Raw genomic sequence first — 15,738 nt, 5'->3', positions numbered from 1 at the left:
AAATCCGTTTGTTAAGTCTAAAGTTGAAAACATATTGGCACCTTGCAACTTTTCTAAAACGCTGTCCATATGAGCCATGGGAAAGTTATCACGAAGAATCTTCTCGTTTAATTTCCTGTAGTCACAGCATAAACGCTTTTGACCATTCTTTTTCGAGACTAAGACAACTGGCGACGCGTACTCAGAAGTACTGGTTTTAATTATTTTCTCTGCTAGCCATTCTTGAATTTGTTTATCAACAATTTCCTGATCACAAAGGGCTAAACGTCTCGGGTGCTGATACACAGGTATTTCGTCGCTCAATATAATTTTCATGCTTACTGGTGCGTTTGCATTTCTTTTTGGCTGGTAGTTCCGAATTAATTTCTCTACTTCCCCTTTTATCAAATGGTTTAAATGCGAAAGATTTATGTCTGGACTCTTATCCCTGTCTTCAATATTTGTGATGAAGATATTTCCAATATCTCCTGCCCACTGAATATCTGACTCATTTTGTTTTCTCTTTGACATACTATGGGTGTGACAAACTTCTATATCGTTGCGCATAGCAAACCTAGATCCATTTGCTGTTACATTTATATTGACAGTGTTCAATATCGTTCGACCCAGTATAGCATCAAAACTTATATCCTGATCTGGCACTACATGGAATTCTATGTTCATAACTAAACCATCCACTTTCACTGGTATGATAAAACTACCGAAAGTCAACATTTTACTGTCGCCAATTCCTGTTAAGTGTCTAGCTCCGCCTAATAACGGTTTCGATCCAATCATAAAATAAATATTTCTTCGCATAAGACATAATCCAGCGCCAGTATCTACGAGTCCTTTAAATATAACGTTAGAATATACGATGTCTTTAAGTTCTAACCCTGACGGAGTAAATTCGCTTGACGGCTGTATTACTACATCTTCATTTTCTACCACGTTTGTATTTCTCTCGTATTTAATTGGATTTTCTAGTTTGCACTGTGCCATTCGATGTCCTACTTTACCACATTTGAAACACTTTTGGTCGTTCTTCGGACAGTCTCGTCTGATATGTGATGTATCACCGCAACTATAGCATTTCCGATTCTTAGATGTATCAATTATTTTACCCTGATTAATCTTTCCTCCTGACTGAGCCTCAAACTTGTTTAACGACTTGTGTGAAGCACGAACTTTCTGATACGTTTCTATTTGAAACTTCAGTTCTTGTAGGTTCCTGGCTTGAAATAGAATAGCTTTATTTACTTGTGAGTCTGGAATGCCCTTTACAAAGTATTCTATCAAGCTCTCATCGTCCAAATTCACTGGTTTGGCAATTTCCATTAAAGCATACAAATATTCATGCAAAGTCTCCTCTCTTTTCTGAGAACATTGCGATAATATTCTATGAATCTCAGCTGCTGATCGTTTTGAACCAAATTCTTTGCGCAATGCTGCTTTTAATATCTCCCAATTGTTTATACCATGTTGACTCCGAATAAATGATTTAGCTGCCGCAGCTAACAACTGTTTGGCGTATATAAAGATCTGTAACTTGTCCCATTGTACTGTAATAGCACACTCTTCTATCTCTTGTACCCACGAATCAATGTCGGGACTACCTGAGCCGGAAAAATAGGATACACTGCCCTCAACATCTTTTAAGGTGTACCAAGATCGACTACAATTGTTTATGGGCAATTCGCCTCTAGCTGTAACTACTGATTCTACTTCTTCATCCTCGCTATCTTGGTCTTGAATATCGTAATGAGTAAGAAGTCTATTCTGTAGATCACGTTTTCTTCCCACTGTGCTTAGGTTCAATTCGGCCAACTTATTTCGCAAATCTGCGACTCGCAATGCCATAACCTCGTCAAGCTCCATATTACAATATTTTCTTTGTTCAATACCAATAATTAATGCTAAGGTTAGTTTTAGTAAATTCAATTAAGGTTAGAACTATATACATATAGTCCCCAAAAAATTTACCCAAGTCCGCTCCTGTCCCACGAAGTCTTCGTTTAATTTCTGCCAGCAGGTTGTCTGTCCTCTTCTAACGTTTTGTCTCTTGCCGCGTCCAGCTTCTGCCTCTGCCAACGGGTTGCCTCTGCCTCTGCTGACGTTTTATCACACACCACGCCCAGCTTTGCCTCTGCCAACGGGTTGCCTCTGCCTCTGCTGACGTTTTACCTCACGCTATGTCCAGCTATGCCTCTGCCAACGGGTTGCCTCTGCCTCTGCTGACGTTTTGCCTCACGCTATGTCCAGCTATGCCTCTGCCAACGGGTTGCTTCTGCCAACGGTTCGCCTCTGCCAACGGGTTGCCTCTGCCTCTGCTGACGTTTTGCCACACGCTACGTCCAGCTTTGCCTCTGCCAACGGGTTGCCTCTGCCAACGGTTCGCCTCTGCCTCTGCTGACGTTTTGCCTCACGCTACGTCCAGCTTTGCCTCTGCCAACGGGTTGCCTCTGCCAACGGTTCGCCTCTGCCAACGGGTTGCCTCTGCCTCTGCTGACGTTTTACCTCACGCTATGTCCAGCTATGCCTCTGCCAACGGGTTGCCTCTGCCTCTGCTGACGTTTTGCCTCACGCTATGTCCAGCTATGCTTCTGCCAACGGGTTGCTTCTGCCAACGGTTCGCCTCTGCCAACGGGTTGCCTCTGCCTCTGCTGACGTTTTGCCACACGCTACGTCCAGCTTTGCCTCTGCCAACGGGTTGCCTCTGCCAACGGTTCGCCTCTGCCTCTGCTGACGTTTTACCTCACGCTATGTCCAGCTATGCCTCTGCCAACGGGTTGCCTCTGCCTCTGCTGACGTTTTGCCTCACGCTATGTCCAGCTATGCCTCTGCCAACGGGTTGCTTCTGCCAACGGTTCGCCTCTGCCAACGGGTTGCCTCTGCCTCTGCTGACGTTTTGCCACACGCTACGTCCAGCTTTGCCTCTGCCAACGGGTTGCCTCTGCCAACGGTTCGCCTCTGCCTCTGCTGACGTTTTGCCTCACGCTATGTCCAGCTATGCCTCTGCCAACGGGTTGCCTCTGCCTCTGCTGACGTTTTGCCTCACGCTATGTCCAGCTATGCCTCTGCCAACGGGTTGCTTCTGCCAACGGTTCGCCTCTGCCAACGGGTTGCCTCTGCCTCTGCTGACGTTTTGCCACACGCTACGTCCAGCTTTGCCTCTGCCAACGGGTTGCCTCTGCCAACGGTTCGCCTCTGCCTCTGCTGACGTTTTGCCTCACGCTACGTCCAGCTTTGCCTCTGCCAACGGGTTGCATCTGCCAACGGTTCGCCTCTGCCAACGGGTTGCCTCTGCCTCTGCTGACGTTTTGCCACACGCTACGTCCAGCTTTGCCTCTGCCAACGGGTTGCCTCTGCCAACGGTTCGCCTCTGCCAACGGGTTGCCTCTGCCTCTGCTGACGTTTTGCCTCTTGATTCGCTCTGTCCAAATATTTCTAGACTGTTCTAGAAAAATTCACTGATCGCCGTCCGTTACCAAACATGCTCGTGCGTGTATTGTCTGCGTCGTAACGTATTTGGGCACCAAAGATTTTATGCAACAATTTAGCACAGCCTATCTCGCTTGCTCTTACACAATGATGACGACACAAAAGTTTTTGCTTTGTCACTTCGAAGAAATTTGTTTGTTGTCTCTTTCACTCACGCAGTGTTATATGTTTGTATGTTAATTTCTTTAAACAATATTTCGGGCGAGCCCCCAAAAATGTAGCGTTGATTTAGCGATCGTTACTATATTTATTTATTTATTAATATTTGAATTGTTTGATGACAATCGAGTTCAATATATTGTTAGAATTTAAACATACTTATAGAAATAACACTAAACTAATTATGGACCTTGACGTGCGACTCAGTTGACAGTCTCTTTGCGAATGATCCACGGCCTCTTTAACAAGCTCTCTCTCAACTTATATAATGATCCTATGCCCTGCTCTCTCTACTACTACTAAAATGTTCGGCCACTACGCGTTTGTCTCCTCTCTTCTATCACTTTTGACTGCTCTCTCTCAATACCATTTCCCACATATATTCTTATATTCTATTCTATTAATATATTCTTGATCAGCATGTCTGTGCCAATGCGATTTACTCAGACATCTTAAACCCTTTTGAGCTAAAATGCTTTCTATGCTTTTTATTACCTTGGTCAGATCAAGTATAAAAATCTCTAGGATCGGACCACTATATCATATATATAATCTATATGAAACTAATGTGATAGTTTTATATATAAGACATAATATCCCAAAATTTCAGTAAGATCGGATAAATATAACACATTACAGTCAATATAAGGCACACAGTTTGTTTGTCCCTCTTAGGCCCCTGAAAGGATGCACCGGTGAACCCACCGGATGAACCACATATATTGTTTGTGTTATTTATGGCGTCTATAGCGGATAAGGAATCCGAGCATATGCAATATTTTCCCTTTTTGTTTTTAAAAATGTCTATTGCTTCGGCGATTGCGATTATTTAGGTAGAGAAGACAGATCAGTAGTGTTGCAAAAGGTTGGACTTAATAGTTGTTGTTTCATATGTTATGGCGAAAGTTGTAATTGAGTGGGTTTGGGACCCGTCGGTATATATATGTGTGTATTTGGCGTCGTCTTCCGTTTTCATTGTGCAAAATTCTGCCATGTATATTTCTGGAGAGTTATTTTTTTTTTTTCCAGTAACTAAGTGTTGTATCAATGTTTGTTAGTGTTGTGTTCCAGGGTGGTGTGGTTTGTTGCCAAAGTGTTATTGGTTGGCAAGGAATGTTCTGTAATTTGCTTTATTTTATTATGTAGTCTATTGTAGGGTTGTGGTTTTGGTTTTTTTTTTGGCGGTCTACATGTTTTTAGTATGTTGCTGATAGGTGAGTTTTTTGCAGTGATAAGAGATTTAATAAGGTTGGCTGTTGGAAGTTCTCTTCTGTCCAATAATGGGGCAGTTCGTGCCTCGTATAGAAAATTTTGGGTGCGAGTTGTTTTAAATGCTCCAAGACCGATTCTAAAGCCTGTGTAAATTGTCGACAATATGGTGCGCAGGGTTGAATTTGGACGCTTACCATATATGCGAAGCCCGTACTCTGCTTTTGCGATTAGGATTGCTTTGGTTATGTCTAGAAGGGTGGATGTATTGCAGTTAAATTTTGGATTTGAAAGGCATTTTATTATGTTTGTTGTTAGCTTAAGGTTGTGTGTGAGTTATTCTGTGTGAGGGTTCCATCTGTATTTGTTGTTAAAGTGTAAGCCTAGTATCTTCACTGATGTCTCGTTTTTGATTTGTATTTGACCTGTAGTAAGTGGTCAGTTACAATTATGTTTTCTGCAAACATGCAGGTCTTTGCACTTTGTGCTCAGGCTAAGCGCCTGAGTAATTGGCCCAATTAGTTATAGTGTTTAGAATGGGGATAAGGTTTATGTTAATGTTTTTACTGTTATTTAGTTTTAAAATAATATTAAAGTCGACCGCATACGCACTTAAGCTGGTATTAGGATGTTTGGTGAGAATTTCAGAGAGTTTATTGTAAGCTATTACAAAAAGGACTACGGAGATCGGTGATCCTTGGGTGATGCCGTTGGGAAGGGGTAGAAAGATGAGAAGGTTGTGTGTATTCGTAGTGTGATTTTTCTGTTGGTCATAAAGTTTTTTAAGTAGTTTAGTATTTTTTTTTTTCAGTTTTCCATAATGTCAATTGGTCTATGATTGTGTGGATTCCAATTCGGTCGAAAGGTCTCGCAAAGCCAAGTGAAATTATTGACATGTGGTTGTTTTTTTGAGATGCTTCTAGCTAATAGATGGTCTATTATCAGTAGACTATCCAAAGCCGATTTCCCCTTCTTAAAACCAGTTTGACTGTTATGCGAGTTTGAGTTTACCATTAGAAAAACACTACCACAGTCGCTTTGCTACAATTTTGTCGAGGATTTTTGATAGGCATGGGTTAAGTGATATGATAGGATTTTTATGCTGGTCTTGTAGGCTTGGGAAATATAATTTCTTAATATGGCGTTTTGAAGGCGCCTTTTAGTGTGTTAAGTGCTGCTTTAAATTTTTCTGGGAGTGTAAGTGAGGTTGTTTGTGATGTTTAATGCTGTTCGTTTTGAATTTGAAAAATTGGTGGTAAAGTTATTGTCAGATGCTGCCACTAAAAGGCTTTCGCAAAAGAGTTCTGCGATTTCTTGTTTGTCGGTGAAGGGTGTATTTGTGTTAGGTTTGAGGATGCAGTGTATGTGTTTTTGGGGGTTAAGCGCCCAAAATCTCCTGATGTTGTTCCAAATTGTTTTAGGTGGAGTGTCAGGTGCTATTTGTTCTGTAAACTGTTTAGGATCTTTTTGATAATTTTAGTGTTCGTCTAAAGAGTGCGTTGGCTATTTTTAATAGTAAAATATTTTCTGTTGTTATTTCTCTTTTCAGTCTGTGCCATATTCTTTGTTTTTCGTTTCTTAGTGTTTGCAAGTCTTTGTGGGGGCGCATCATTGGGTGTGTTTGGGGAATAGATCTGTGAGCGCTCGAAATAATGATTTTATTAATTGTGGCAGCTTCTTTGTTTATGTTTATGCTTGTTGGTATCTGCGAGAAATGTTCTTCTGTTATTGTTGAAAATTTTTTCTAGTTAGCTTAATTTGTAATGAATCTAGGTTTTTATTATACATTGTATATTTGTTTACCTAGAGGCAAAAGGTGATATTAGTATTGGGAAGTGGTCACTGCCATGGAGATCATCTTCTGTTTGCCATGCGCTATCAATTTTTAGCAACGGACTGCTGAAAGTTAAGTCGATGTGTGTAAGAGTGTTGTGGGTGCTGAGATGTGTTGGTGATCCGTCGTGGAGTAGTGTTGCCGCCGAAATTCGTTAACTGCCCGACGCAGCCACCAATGGCTTAACCCATATCACTCATTCTCTTTCATTTTCATACTTATACTTAAGCGCCAGCCTACGTGCTGGGAAATTAACCGTTGCATCTTGCGCTTTAAGCTTACATGTTAGGTTCTATGCTTGTTACTAAGCGGCGGACAGAACAGTTTGGTTACAACCGCGAGTAAGGCCGATTAATTTATAGCGGCTCGCATAATAGCGGCTTGCATAATAGCGGCTCGCATAATAGCGACTCGCATACGGCACGCACACCATACACACACCCACTTACCCTACCATTAGCATAAGAAATACACGTGGAAGAAATAAATGAAGTATCACGTGAAAAGTGAAGTGTCTTGTGGACCCGCTAAAACATTGAACCTTAGCGCCAAACTCAACAATTCTATAAATTACGCCAGGAATTAATTCTATAAATTAATTCTATAAACTATAGGCCATGTATTAATTCTATAAATTAATTCTTCAGATTAATTCTATAAATTAATCTAACAGTGGTAAACCACTAAATGAACCGCAAAAGTTAATTATTTAACTCAACTCGATGGGTCAACCCACGGTTCTACACGCCAGTCATATAGAGGTTAACCTCGATGATTGCATAACCAATCACTAAATTGTGATACATAACCTCAACGGTCAACCGTTTACGACCTACATTGGGCACGTAACTAATCAACATCGCTTAAAAGTATAAACTCATTGGTAAACCATGGCAACAAAAGACTTATCAAGTGGAATATATCATTGCAAGAAATGCATGCAGGAAGACAATGACCGCATGGTGCAATACAATCGATGTTGTTCCTGGTATCATTTCGACTGCGTTGGAGTAATAGACGAGAAATCTGAGAACAGCTGGAACTGCGACTGCGTCAACGTGTCATCGGAAGTCATCACAACCATATTGAGCAACGCTCTGTCGAACCTCGGAAATACCACACGAGCAGGCGAACCTCAGGCTACTTCGTCACCAGCAAAACTAACGGGGCCATTACCAGAACCGGATCGGGACTTTGGACTATGCCCGCCAAAAATATGCCCGGACACAGCTAGGACAGCTCTTCCTATTTTTACTTCTGCCAAACAAAAAGCGATGGTCACACACTCAGCTGTGCGTGACGAGGCACCGCAGCTGCCGTTCCTAACCTCAAACAACACGCGTGCTACGACATGAGAATGGACCTAAACACAGCAATACCAAGCGCGGCACAACTTGCAGCCCGTCAAGCGATACCGAAAGAGCTTCCAACATTTGATGGCAATCCTCAGAACTGGCCTCTACTCTACAGTAGTTTTCAGACAAGTACGGAAATCGTTGGGATACGAATGCAGAAAATCTTAAGCGGCTGCAAGCTAGCCTAAAGGGAAAACAACGTGAGCTAGTTCAATCCAAACTCCTTTTACCATCAATGGTCCCTGAAATCATACAAACATTACGTATGTGTTTCGGTCGGCCAGAGCATATTTTGCACAACCTACTGGAAAAAACGCGGCAACAACCCGCAATAAAAGATAAGCTTGAACCACCTTTCAAATATGCACAGTGTGTACGAAACATCTACTCCACGATGGAAGCATGTGGACTCACAGGTTACATGCAGAACCCAATGCTCGTACAAGAGCTACTAGAGAAACTCCCCACACAACTGAAGCTGCAGTGGTGAATGTTTCCCAAAGACACTAAGATACCATCAATGGAATCTTTTAGCAAATGGATCTACGACATAGCTGAAGCAGCAAGCCAGGTAACATCGCCTAAATCATCACACAGAGGCACCTAAAGAACAGGTCAAGGAAATTACGTGCGTCGTATGTAACGAACCTGGGCACAAAATACACAGCTGCCCATCGTTCAAAGCCACGCCATATCAACGAAAGATGTCTTATTTGAAAAATCACAAGCTTTGCCAACAATGCCTAAACCATCACCAATCACCAAAAGTGCCAACGTGAAAAGGTTTGCGGCATACGAGGCTGCCGAAGCAAACATCACCCATTGATCCACGAGATGCAGCCAATACCAGAGGCTGCGAAATCCAGCAGTCCAAACAGGCCAGCTATCGTCACCAATGTGCATACGCCGGAGGGCAAGCACACCCAGCGATCCAGAGAGTCTGGCTCAACGTATTTCCGTGTCATTCCAATACAAATCATCAATAAATCGAAAGTCACTAACACTTTTGCATTTCTAGATGAGGGATCGGCACTAACGCTCATCGACAACAAGATCTTTAAGCAACTCGTCTTAAAAGGCGTTCCAGATCCACTGTGCCTAAAATGGACCAACGATACAACATGCGAAGAAAATGCATCGGAACGTGTCAAGCTTACGGTTGCCAATCCACATAATGGCAATCAATTCTACTTGAAAGAGGTCCACAGTGTAGATACCCTGGATCTACCTGTACAGTCTATCGACATAAGGACTGCCGCCAAAGAATTCCTCCACCTAGCGGGACTACCGATAGCATCATACACCAACGCACGCCCAAGCATCCTTAAAATCAAAGAGGGGACATGGCACCAACCAACAGCGTCAAAGACGCGACTGGGATGGGCACTACAAAGCTCCACGCCATCAAGGGCCACTAGAGCTAATGTGAGCGTTCACATGTGTGGCTGCAAAGACGCAGACGCCAAGCTGCACGAGATCATCAAACAAGCGTTCTCATTAGACGCTACCACAGCAAAACCGCTATCAACACTAGAAGAAACTCAAGCTCTAACCAGACTTGAATCTACTACTGCCCTGAAGAATGGCAGGTACGAGATCGGTCTAATGTGGAAAACCCCTGAAGTTGTATTACCTTTACCTGATAGATACGCAAACGCACTAAAACGGCTTAAATGCCTACAAAAGAAATTTTCCCGACAACCACAGTTGAAGGAGCAAATCACCAAGCAAATCGAAAACCTCGTCGAAAAGGGCTATGCTCGCATGCTGAGGCTGGAGGAAATAGCTGCACCAAACAGACGGACATGGTATCTACCAACCTTTATAACTGACAAAAAGTGCAGATCGATTCTGCCAACAGTACCCTCAGCAGCACAAGCCGTGAAGGACTACCACTACGTGGATGATTTTATATACAGTGGCGACGACTACGTGGAAGTCGGAAACATCGCAACTCAAGTCAGAGATATCCATGCAGCGGGTGGTTTTCACATACGCAATTTGTCTTTGAACTCAAAGAAGGTCCTACGAATACTAAAGAGCGATTCGCTACTCCCCGAAGCTGTCGAAATTACCGCCACAGAAAAGGTACTCGGCTTGTATTGGGTGCCGAACTCCGACGTATTCACATTAATCTGCAAGTTCGCCAGGCTGAAGTGCAACGTTTTAGACAGCGACAAAACACCAACCAAACGCGATCTCTTGCAAGTACTTATGTCAATGTACTCATCTCATGCTTTACAATAGAGCTAAAAATCCTACTGCAAGAAGTCTGGAGAAGCGGCATTGGCTGGGATACTGGTTTGCCCGACGCATTGTTACCCAAATGGATACGATGGAAACGGATCCTTACAACAATCGCCGGATTGACCATCCCGAGATGTTATTTCAACAGCAGCGATTTGGCATACGCAGCAGTCTGCTACCTTCGGATACGTCAGGGGGAAAGAACCTACCTCAGCTTCGTGGCCTCTAAGGCAAAAGTGGCACCTTTGAGTCCACTATCTATACCAAGGATGAAACTGCAGGCCGCAGTTATGGGGGCAAAGCTGAGTAACCAAATCCAACGCAATCCAAGCTTGTCAATTAATTCGAGTTGTTTTTGGTCCGACTCAAAGACTGTTCTCAAATGGCTTCGTATAGATCCACGAAAGTTTCAGCAATTCGTCATGCACCGCGTGGGTGAAATACTGGAATTCACAAACGTTAGCCAATGGAACTGGGTTCCAACCAACCTTAACCCTGCAGATCTTGCTACTAAAACGAACGACGCCAATAAATATGAAACTTGGCAACACGGTCCAGACTATTTGCTGCAGGATCAACACGAGTGGCCAAAATGCGATGATTTGGGGCCACCAAACAATGCTGAAGTCAGGCATAACATACTCTTCATCGACAATTCGCCGATGGAGCTAAAACTTAACGCGGAATATTTTTCCGACTGGTGCAGGCTATATCGAGCTTTAGCGCGCTTTATTCTCTACATTGAGAAACTGAAAGCGAAACAAAAGAAGGCATCGCCACCTATACAGGTGTCTTACGAGATGATTCAGCAGGCACGCACATCCTACTGCGGCATGCGCAGTCATCTGAATTCAACCCAGAAATTCGCAACTTAACGAGAGGTAAACCTTTATAAACAAATCTAAACTCATATGTTTGAATATCTTCCTAGACGAAAACCAGCTCTTACGTACCCGAGGGCGAGCAGAAAACCTAAAGGCCAAAACCAAATACTGCTCCCGAATGGGCACCACATTACTCAGCTCATAGTGAACTAGTATCATCAGGAAATGCACCACACATCCCATGAGACGTGTATTAACAGGATTCGAGGCATGTTTTACATACCACGCCTATAAGTCTTATACAAAGGCATGCAGGAGTCTTGCCAACGCTGTAAAAATGAGAGCGTCATGCCTGTTCCACCGCAAATGGGTCCCTTGCCCATCTCCAGGATTGCTGCCTACCAACGTCCCTTCACTTACGTCGGTATCGACTACTTGGGGCCCTTCTTGGTTGCTGTAGGACAGCCAAGCGAAAAAAGATGGGGCGTTATTTTCACCTGCCTAACCATACGGGCAGTGCATATAGAACTGGCGTGCTCTTTGGACACTGCATCGTGCATAATGTGCATCCGAAACTTCATCAATCGGCGCGGAACCTCAAGAGAAATTTACAGCGACAATGGCACTAACTTCAAAGCTGCCGAAAAGATTGTCTGTGACAAAGCGCAGACGATCAGCTTCAACGCCGTGCAATCGGCGTTCGATGACATCAAATGGAAATTTAATCCACCAGCCGCTCCTCATATGGGGGGAGCATGGGAGCGACTTGTTCGTTCCGTCAAGACTGTACTCTACGCAATCTGCCCAGCGAGAAAATTCACCAGTGAGGGCCTACAAAGCGCACTATGGGAATTTATCCTAAATTCCAGACCCCTTACTTTTGTCTCTCTGGACAGCAATGACGACGAGGCTATCACCCCTAACCATCTACTACTAGGATCAACAAGCGGCTATAAGCCAGTCTTCGAAACCACACACACCGTGCAGCACATGTGGCAAGCTTTACAAGAATTCGCCGATCAATTCTGGCGACGATGGGTACGCGAATACGTTCCAGATTTAGCCAGGCGGGGAAAATGGTTTACGAAGAGACCACCAATAGCAGCTGGAGACGTCGTTCTAATATTGGACGAGACTTTGCCCCGAAAAAGATGGCCAAAAGGTATAGTCGAGCAAACAATCCTGGCCAAAGACAACCAGGTGCGTCGAGTGATCATCAGAACCGCCAATGGGATTCTTCAACGGCCCTTGGCTAAAGTGGATATATTAGGATGTAATGGAGCAAAGCAACCCTTTGAAGAGAGCAGCTTTACTGGGGGGGAAATGTTGCCGCCGAAATTCGTTAACTGCCCGACGCAGCCACCAATGGGTTAACCCATATCACTCATTCTCTTTCATTTTCATACTTATACTTAAGCGCCAGCCTACGTGCTGGGAAATTAACCGTTGCATCTTGCGCTTTAAGCTTACATGTTAGGTTCTATGCTTGTTACTAAGCGGCGGACAGAACAGTTTGGTTTCAACCGCGAGTAAGGGCGATTAATTTATAACGGCTCGCATAATAGCGGCTTGCATAATAGCGACTCGCATACGGCACACACACCATACACACACCCACTTAGCCTACCATTAGCATAAGAAATACACGTGGAAGAAATAAATGAAGTATCACGTGAAAAGTGAAGTGTTTTCTTGTGGGCCCGCTAAAACATCGAACCTTAGCGCCCAACTCAACAAGTAGTAGGTAATTTGAATGATGTGCAATGAATTTATCTATAACTTTTCCTCTGCCGTTATTTGTATTTGAGCCCCAGTTTTTCGCCATCCGTTAAAGTCTCCGGTGACTATTGTAGGTTTGCGTGATGTTTCTAGGACTGCTTGGAGGTTAATTAAGGAAACTTTTTGAGTTGGTGCAATGTATGCAGCTATCCGTCTAAATTTTTGTTCGGATATACATTCTACGCAGATCGCGACAAAATCGTCATTGAGGGTTACTTCTTGAGATTGTAGGGATTTGAGGATCAGGATTGCAACGCCTCCATAGGAGGGGGCTGTGTTTTGTGATAATTGGTGGGCATGGGTGTGTGATGGATTCTTATTTTATGGGTTTCTTGCAAAGATATTAAATGTGGTGTGTGTTTATAAATAAGGGGTAGGCACGCATACAATCAAAAATGAGACTTTGCATTTGTGTTTGTGACAACAAACACGAAGTACAAAACGTTTTCTTGCTTTACACTAAAAAAAACTGTTTAGCTAAAATAATTGGATTAAAACGTTTTGAAAAAATTTTAAATGCATTATAATTAGGTTATAAAGGTAAAGTAAAATTATAATTTAATGCATTATAAATAGCTTTAAAAGAATTTGATAGAAAATAAAGCATTGCATATCAAATCCAAATTTTTAATTAAGAAAAAATAAATTTATTCAGTTGTCAACAAACATTTTTTTAAGTGTACTTTTGACATGTGGACTAATTTTTTTTTTGATAATCATTTTTTTTCTGGCAAACACGAGTCGAATTGTTTCCGAAGTGCCGTTGCCGAACCTACACGAGCATTTACAGTGTAAGTGAGACGGCAGCGCTGCGACAAAGCTAGGCCCTAGTTCGGGGAATGGGCCGTGCCGACCACTGTTATAAATTAATTGTTATAAATTAATGTTTGAAGTTCGTTGAATTTATTGTGATAACCATTTATGTTCCATTGAACGATTTTAATATTAATTTTGGTTAGTTCTTGGTTAGTTTTTCTTGCTTAGCTCTAAATACTATCGCTGTCGCTGTTGATTTTATACTTATTCTTGTTTAGGGGTTTTGGTTTTTGTAAGTTGGGTTTTGAGGGTTTAAGGTTGGTTGCAAAAACGTTTTTTTTTCTTAGGGAAAATGCGAAGTTTTAGATCCTTAGATTGTTCGCATACTAGTTGTTTTGTGTTGACGGGGTCATCTAGGTCCATTTCTTCAGAATGTTGATTTCTTATTGTGTTTAATGTTGTGGTGTTGTGTGTATGGATGGTTGAGATCGCGGTCAGCTGTGTTTTGTTATTGTTCGATGTTGGCCTTGGTACATCAGAATGTGTAGTTGTTGTTTCGGTTGAATTGGATTTTTTGAAGTGAAAACTTCTTTAGAATCGTTGGGAGTGATGAAACGAAAAAGCGACACTAAACAGAGACACATATAGATCTTATAGTATTTAGCCTGCGAGAGAATGAGATGCAAATATATAAAAAGCATTATAAATAAAAAGCATTATGAAAAACTTCGACCAAGCTGGGAGTCGAACCCCGGCCGCCCGATCGCCAAGCGAGCACACTAACAACAGAGCCACGTCGACACTTTGTAAATTGCCGTCGAGTTCTGTAGCTAGTGTGCTCGCTGCGAGAGAATGAGATGCAAATATATAAAAAGCCTTATAAATAAAAAGCATTATGAAAAACTTCGACCAAGCTGGGAGTCGAATCCCGGCCGCCCGATCGCCAAGCGAGCACACTAACAACAGAGCCACGTCGACACTTTGTAAATTGTCGTCGAGTTGTGTACTTAGTGTGCTCGCGTGTCTCTAAAAAGAAAAAAATTATTCGTTATCCACAATCGTTTCCTTTATCCCCGACGGAACTACTTTTTAGTATTGCTTCATCAGGGGGAAACTCGACCTACGTCTTTTTATATATTTATATATTTTTTTGTGATACATTTTTATTTATTTTTTATACCCTTGCAGAGGGTATTGTAAAATTGGTCAGATGTTCGTAACGCACAGAAGGAGGCGTTTACGACCCCATAAAGTATATAAATTCTTGATCAGCATGAGAAGCTGAGTTGATATAGCCATGTCCGCAAAATGTTTTCTTTTAGACCTATATGATATAGTGGTCCGATCCTAAGGATTTTCATACTTTATCTTACCCGGGTAGTAAAAAACCCCGAAAAAAGATTTCATCCCGATAGCTCTTAAGACGGCTGAGTAAAACGCATACGCACAGACGGACGGACAGATGGACATGGCTATATCAACTCAGCTTCTCAGGTCGTAAACGCCTCCTTCTGTGCGTTACGAACTTCTGACCAATTTTACAATACCCTCTGCAAGGGTATAAAAAGTAAATAAAAATGTATCACAAAATATATAATGAATGAATGCACAGCAACTAGAATCACTGTCTGTTCAGCTCTCTAAAGTGGGAGAAATATGTGCATGCGAAACCAGATTGAGCAATGGAAAAACAGTTTTAATTGTGGCAATTTATATTTCACCGAATCAATCAATAAATAGCATCACGGAATTCATTCATGAAAATTTAATAAAGTATACACCAGAAGTATCGCGGATACTTAGAAAAGATTACGATAAAGTTCCAATGATTTTAAGTGGCGATTTTAACGTAAATTTTGCATTGGACACAGCGGTTCCTTTAATTGACTTTCTCAATACAACATTCAGTTTAAAAATGTGTAACAATCGCACTGAATCAACAACACGATCAAAAACAACAATTGACGCGGTATTTCAAAGATATGTTGACAACATCGAAACCAAAGCATTTGTATCATATTTTAGCTATCATAAGCCACTCGTATCATTTGTTGAAATTGAAAACATTGAGGATGAATAATAATAATAAAATGAA

At 42.2% G+C, this 15,738-nt stretch overlaps 1 protein-coding gene across 1 annotated transcript; it reads left to right on the top strand.

Moving 5' to 3' along the window:
* Positions 1–10,706: 10,706 nt before the first annotated feature.
* LOC124459846 lies at positions 10,707–11,159 on the top strand. The gene has a single exon (XM_047009600.1). It carries the CDS (start codon positions 10,707–10,709, stop codon positions 11,157–11,159), a length of 453 nt encoding a protein of 150 aa, XP_046865556.1.
* Positions 11,160–15,738: the final 4,579 nt, after the last annotated feature.

The sequence above is a fragment of the Drosophila willistoni genome (assembly GCF_018902025.1).
Source record: "Drosophila willistoni isolate 14030-0811.24 chromosome 2L unlocalized genomic scaffold, UCI_dwil_1.1 Seg168, whole genome shotgun sequence".
Classification (NCBI taxonomy): domain Eukaryota; kingdom Metazoa; phylum Arthropoda; class Insecta; order Diptera; family Drosophilidae; genus Drosophila; species Drosophila willistoni.
Note: the sequence above shows the minus strand (reverse complement) of the source record. Positions and strands in the feature narration are given on the sequence as shown.

Excerpts from the sequence above, each read along its gene's own strand:
- LOC124459846 (XM_047009600.1), top strand. The coding sequence starts at position 10,707 with ATGCACCGCGTGGGTGAAATACTGGAATTCACAAACGTTAGCCAATGG.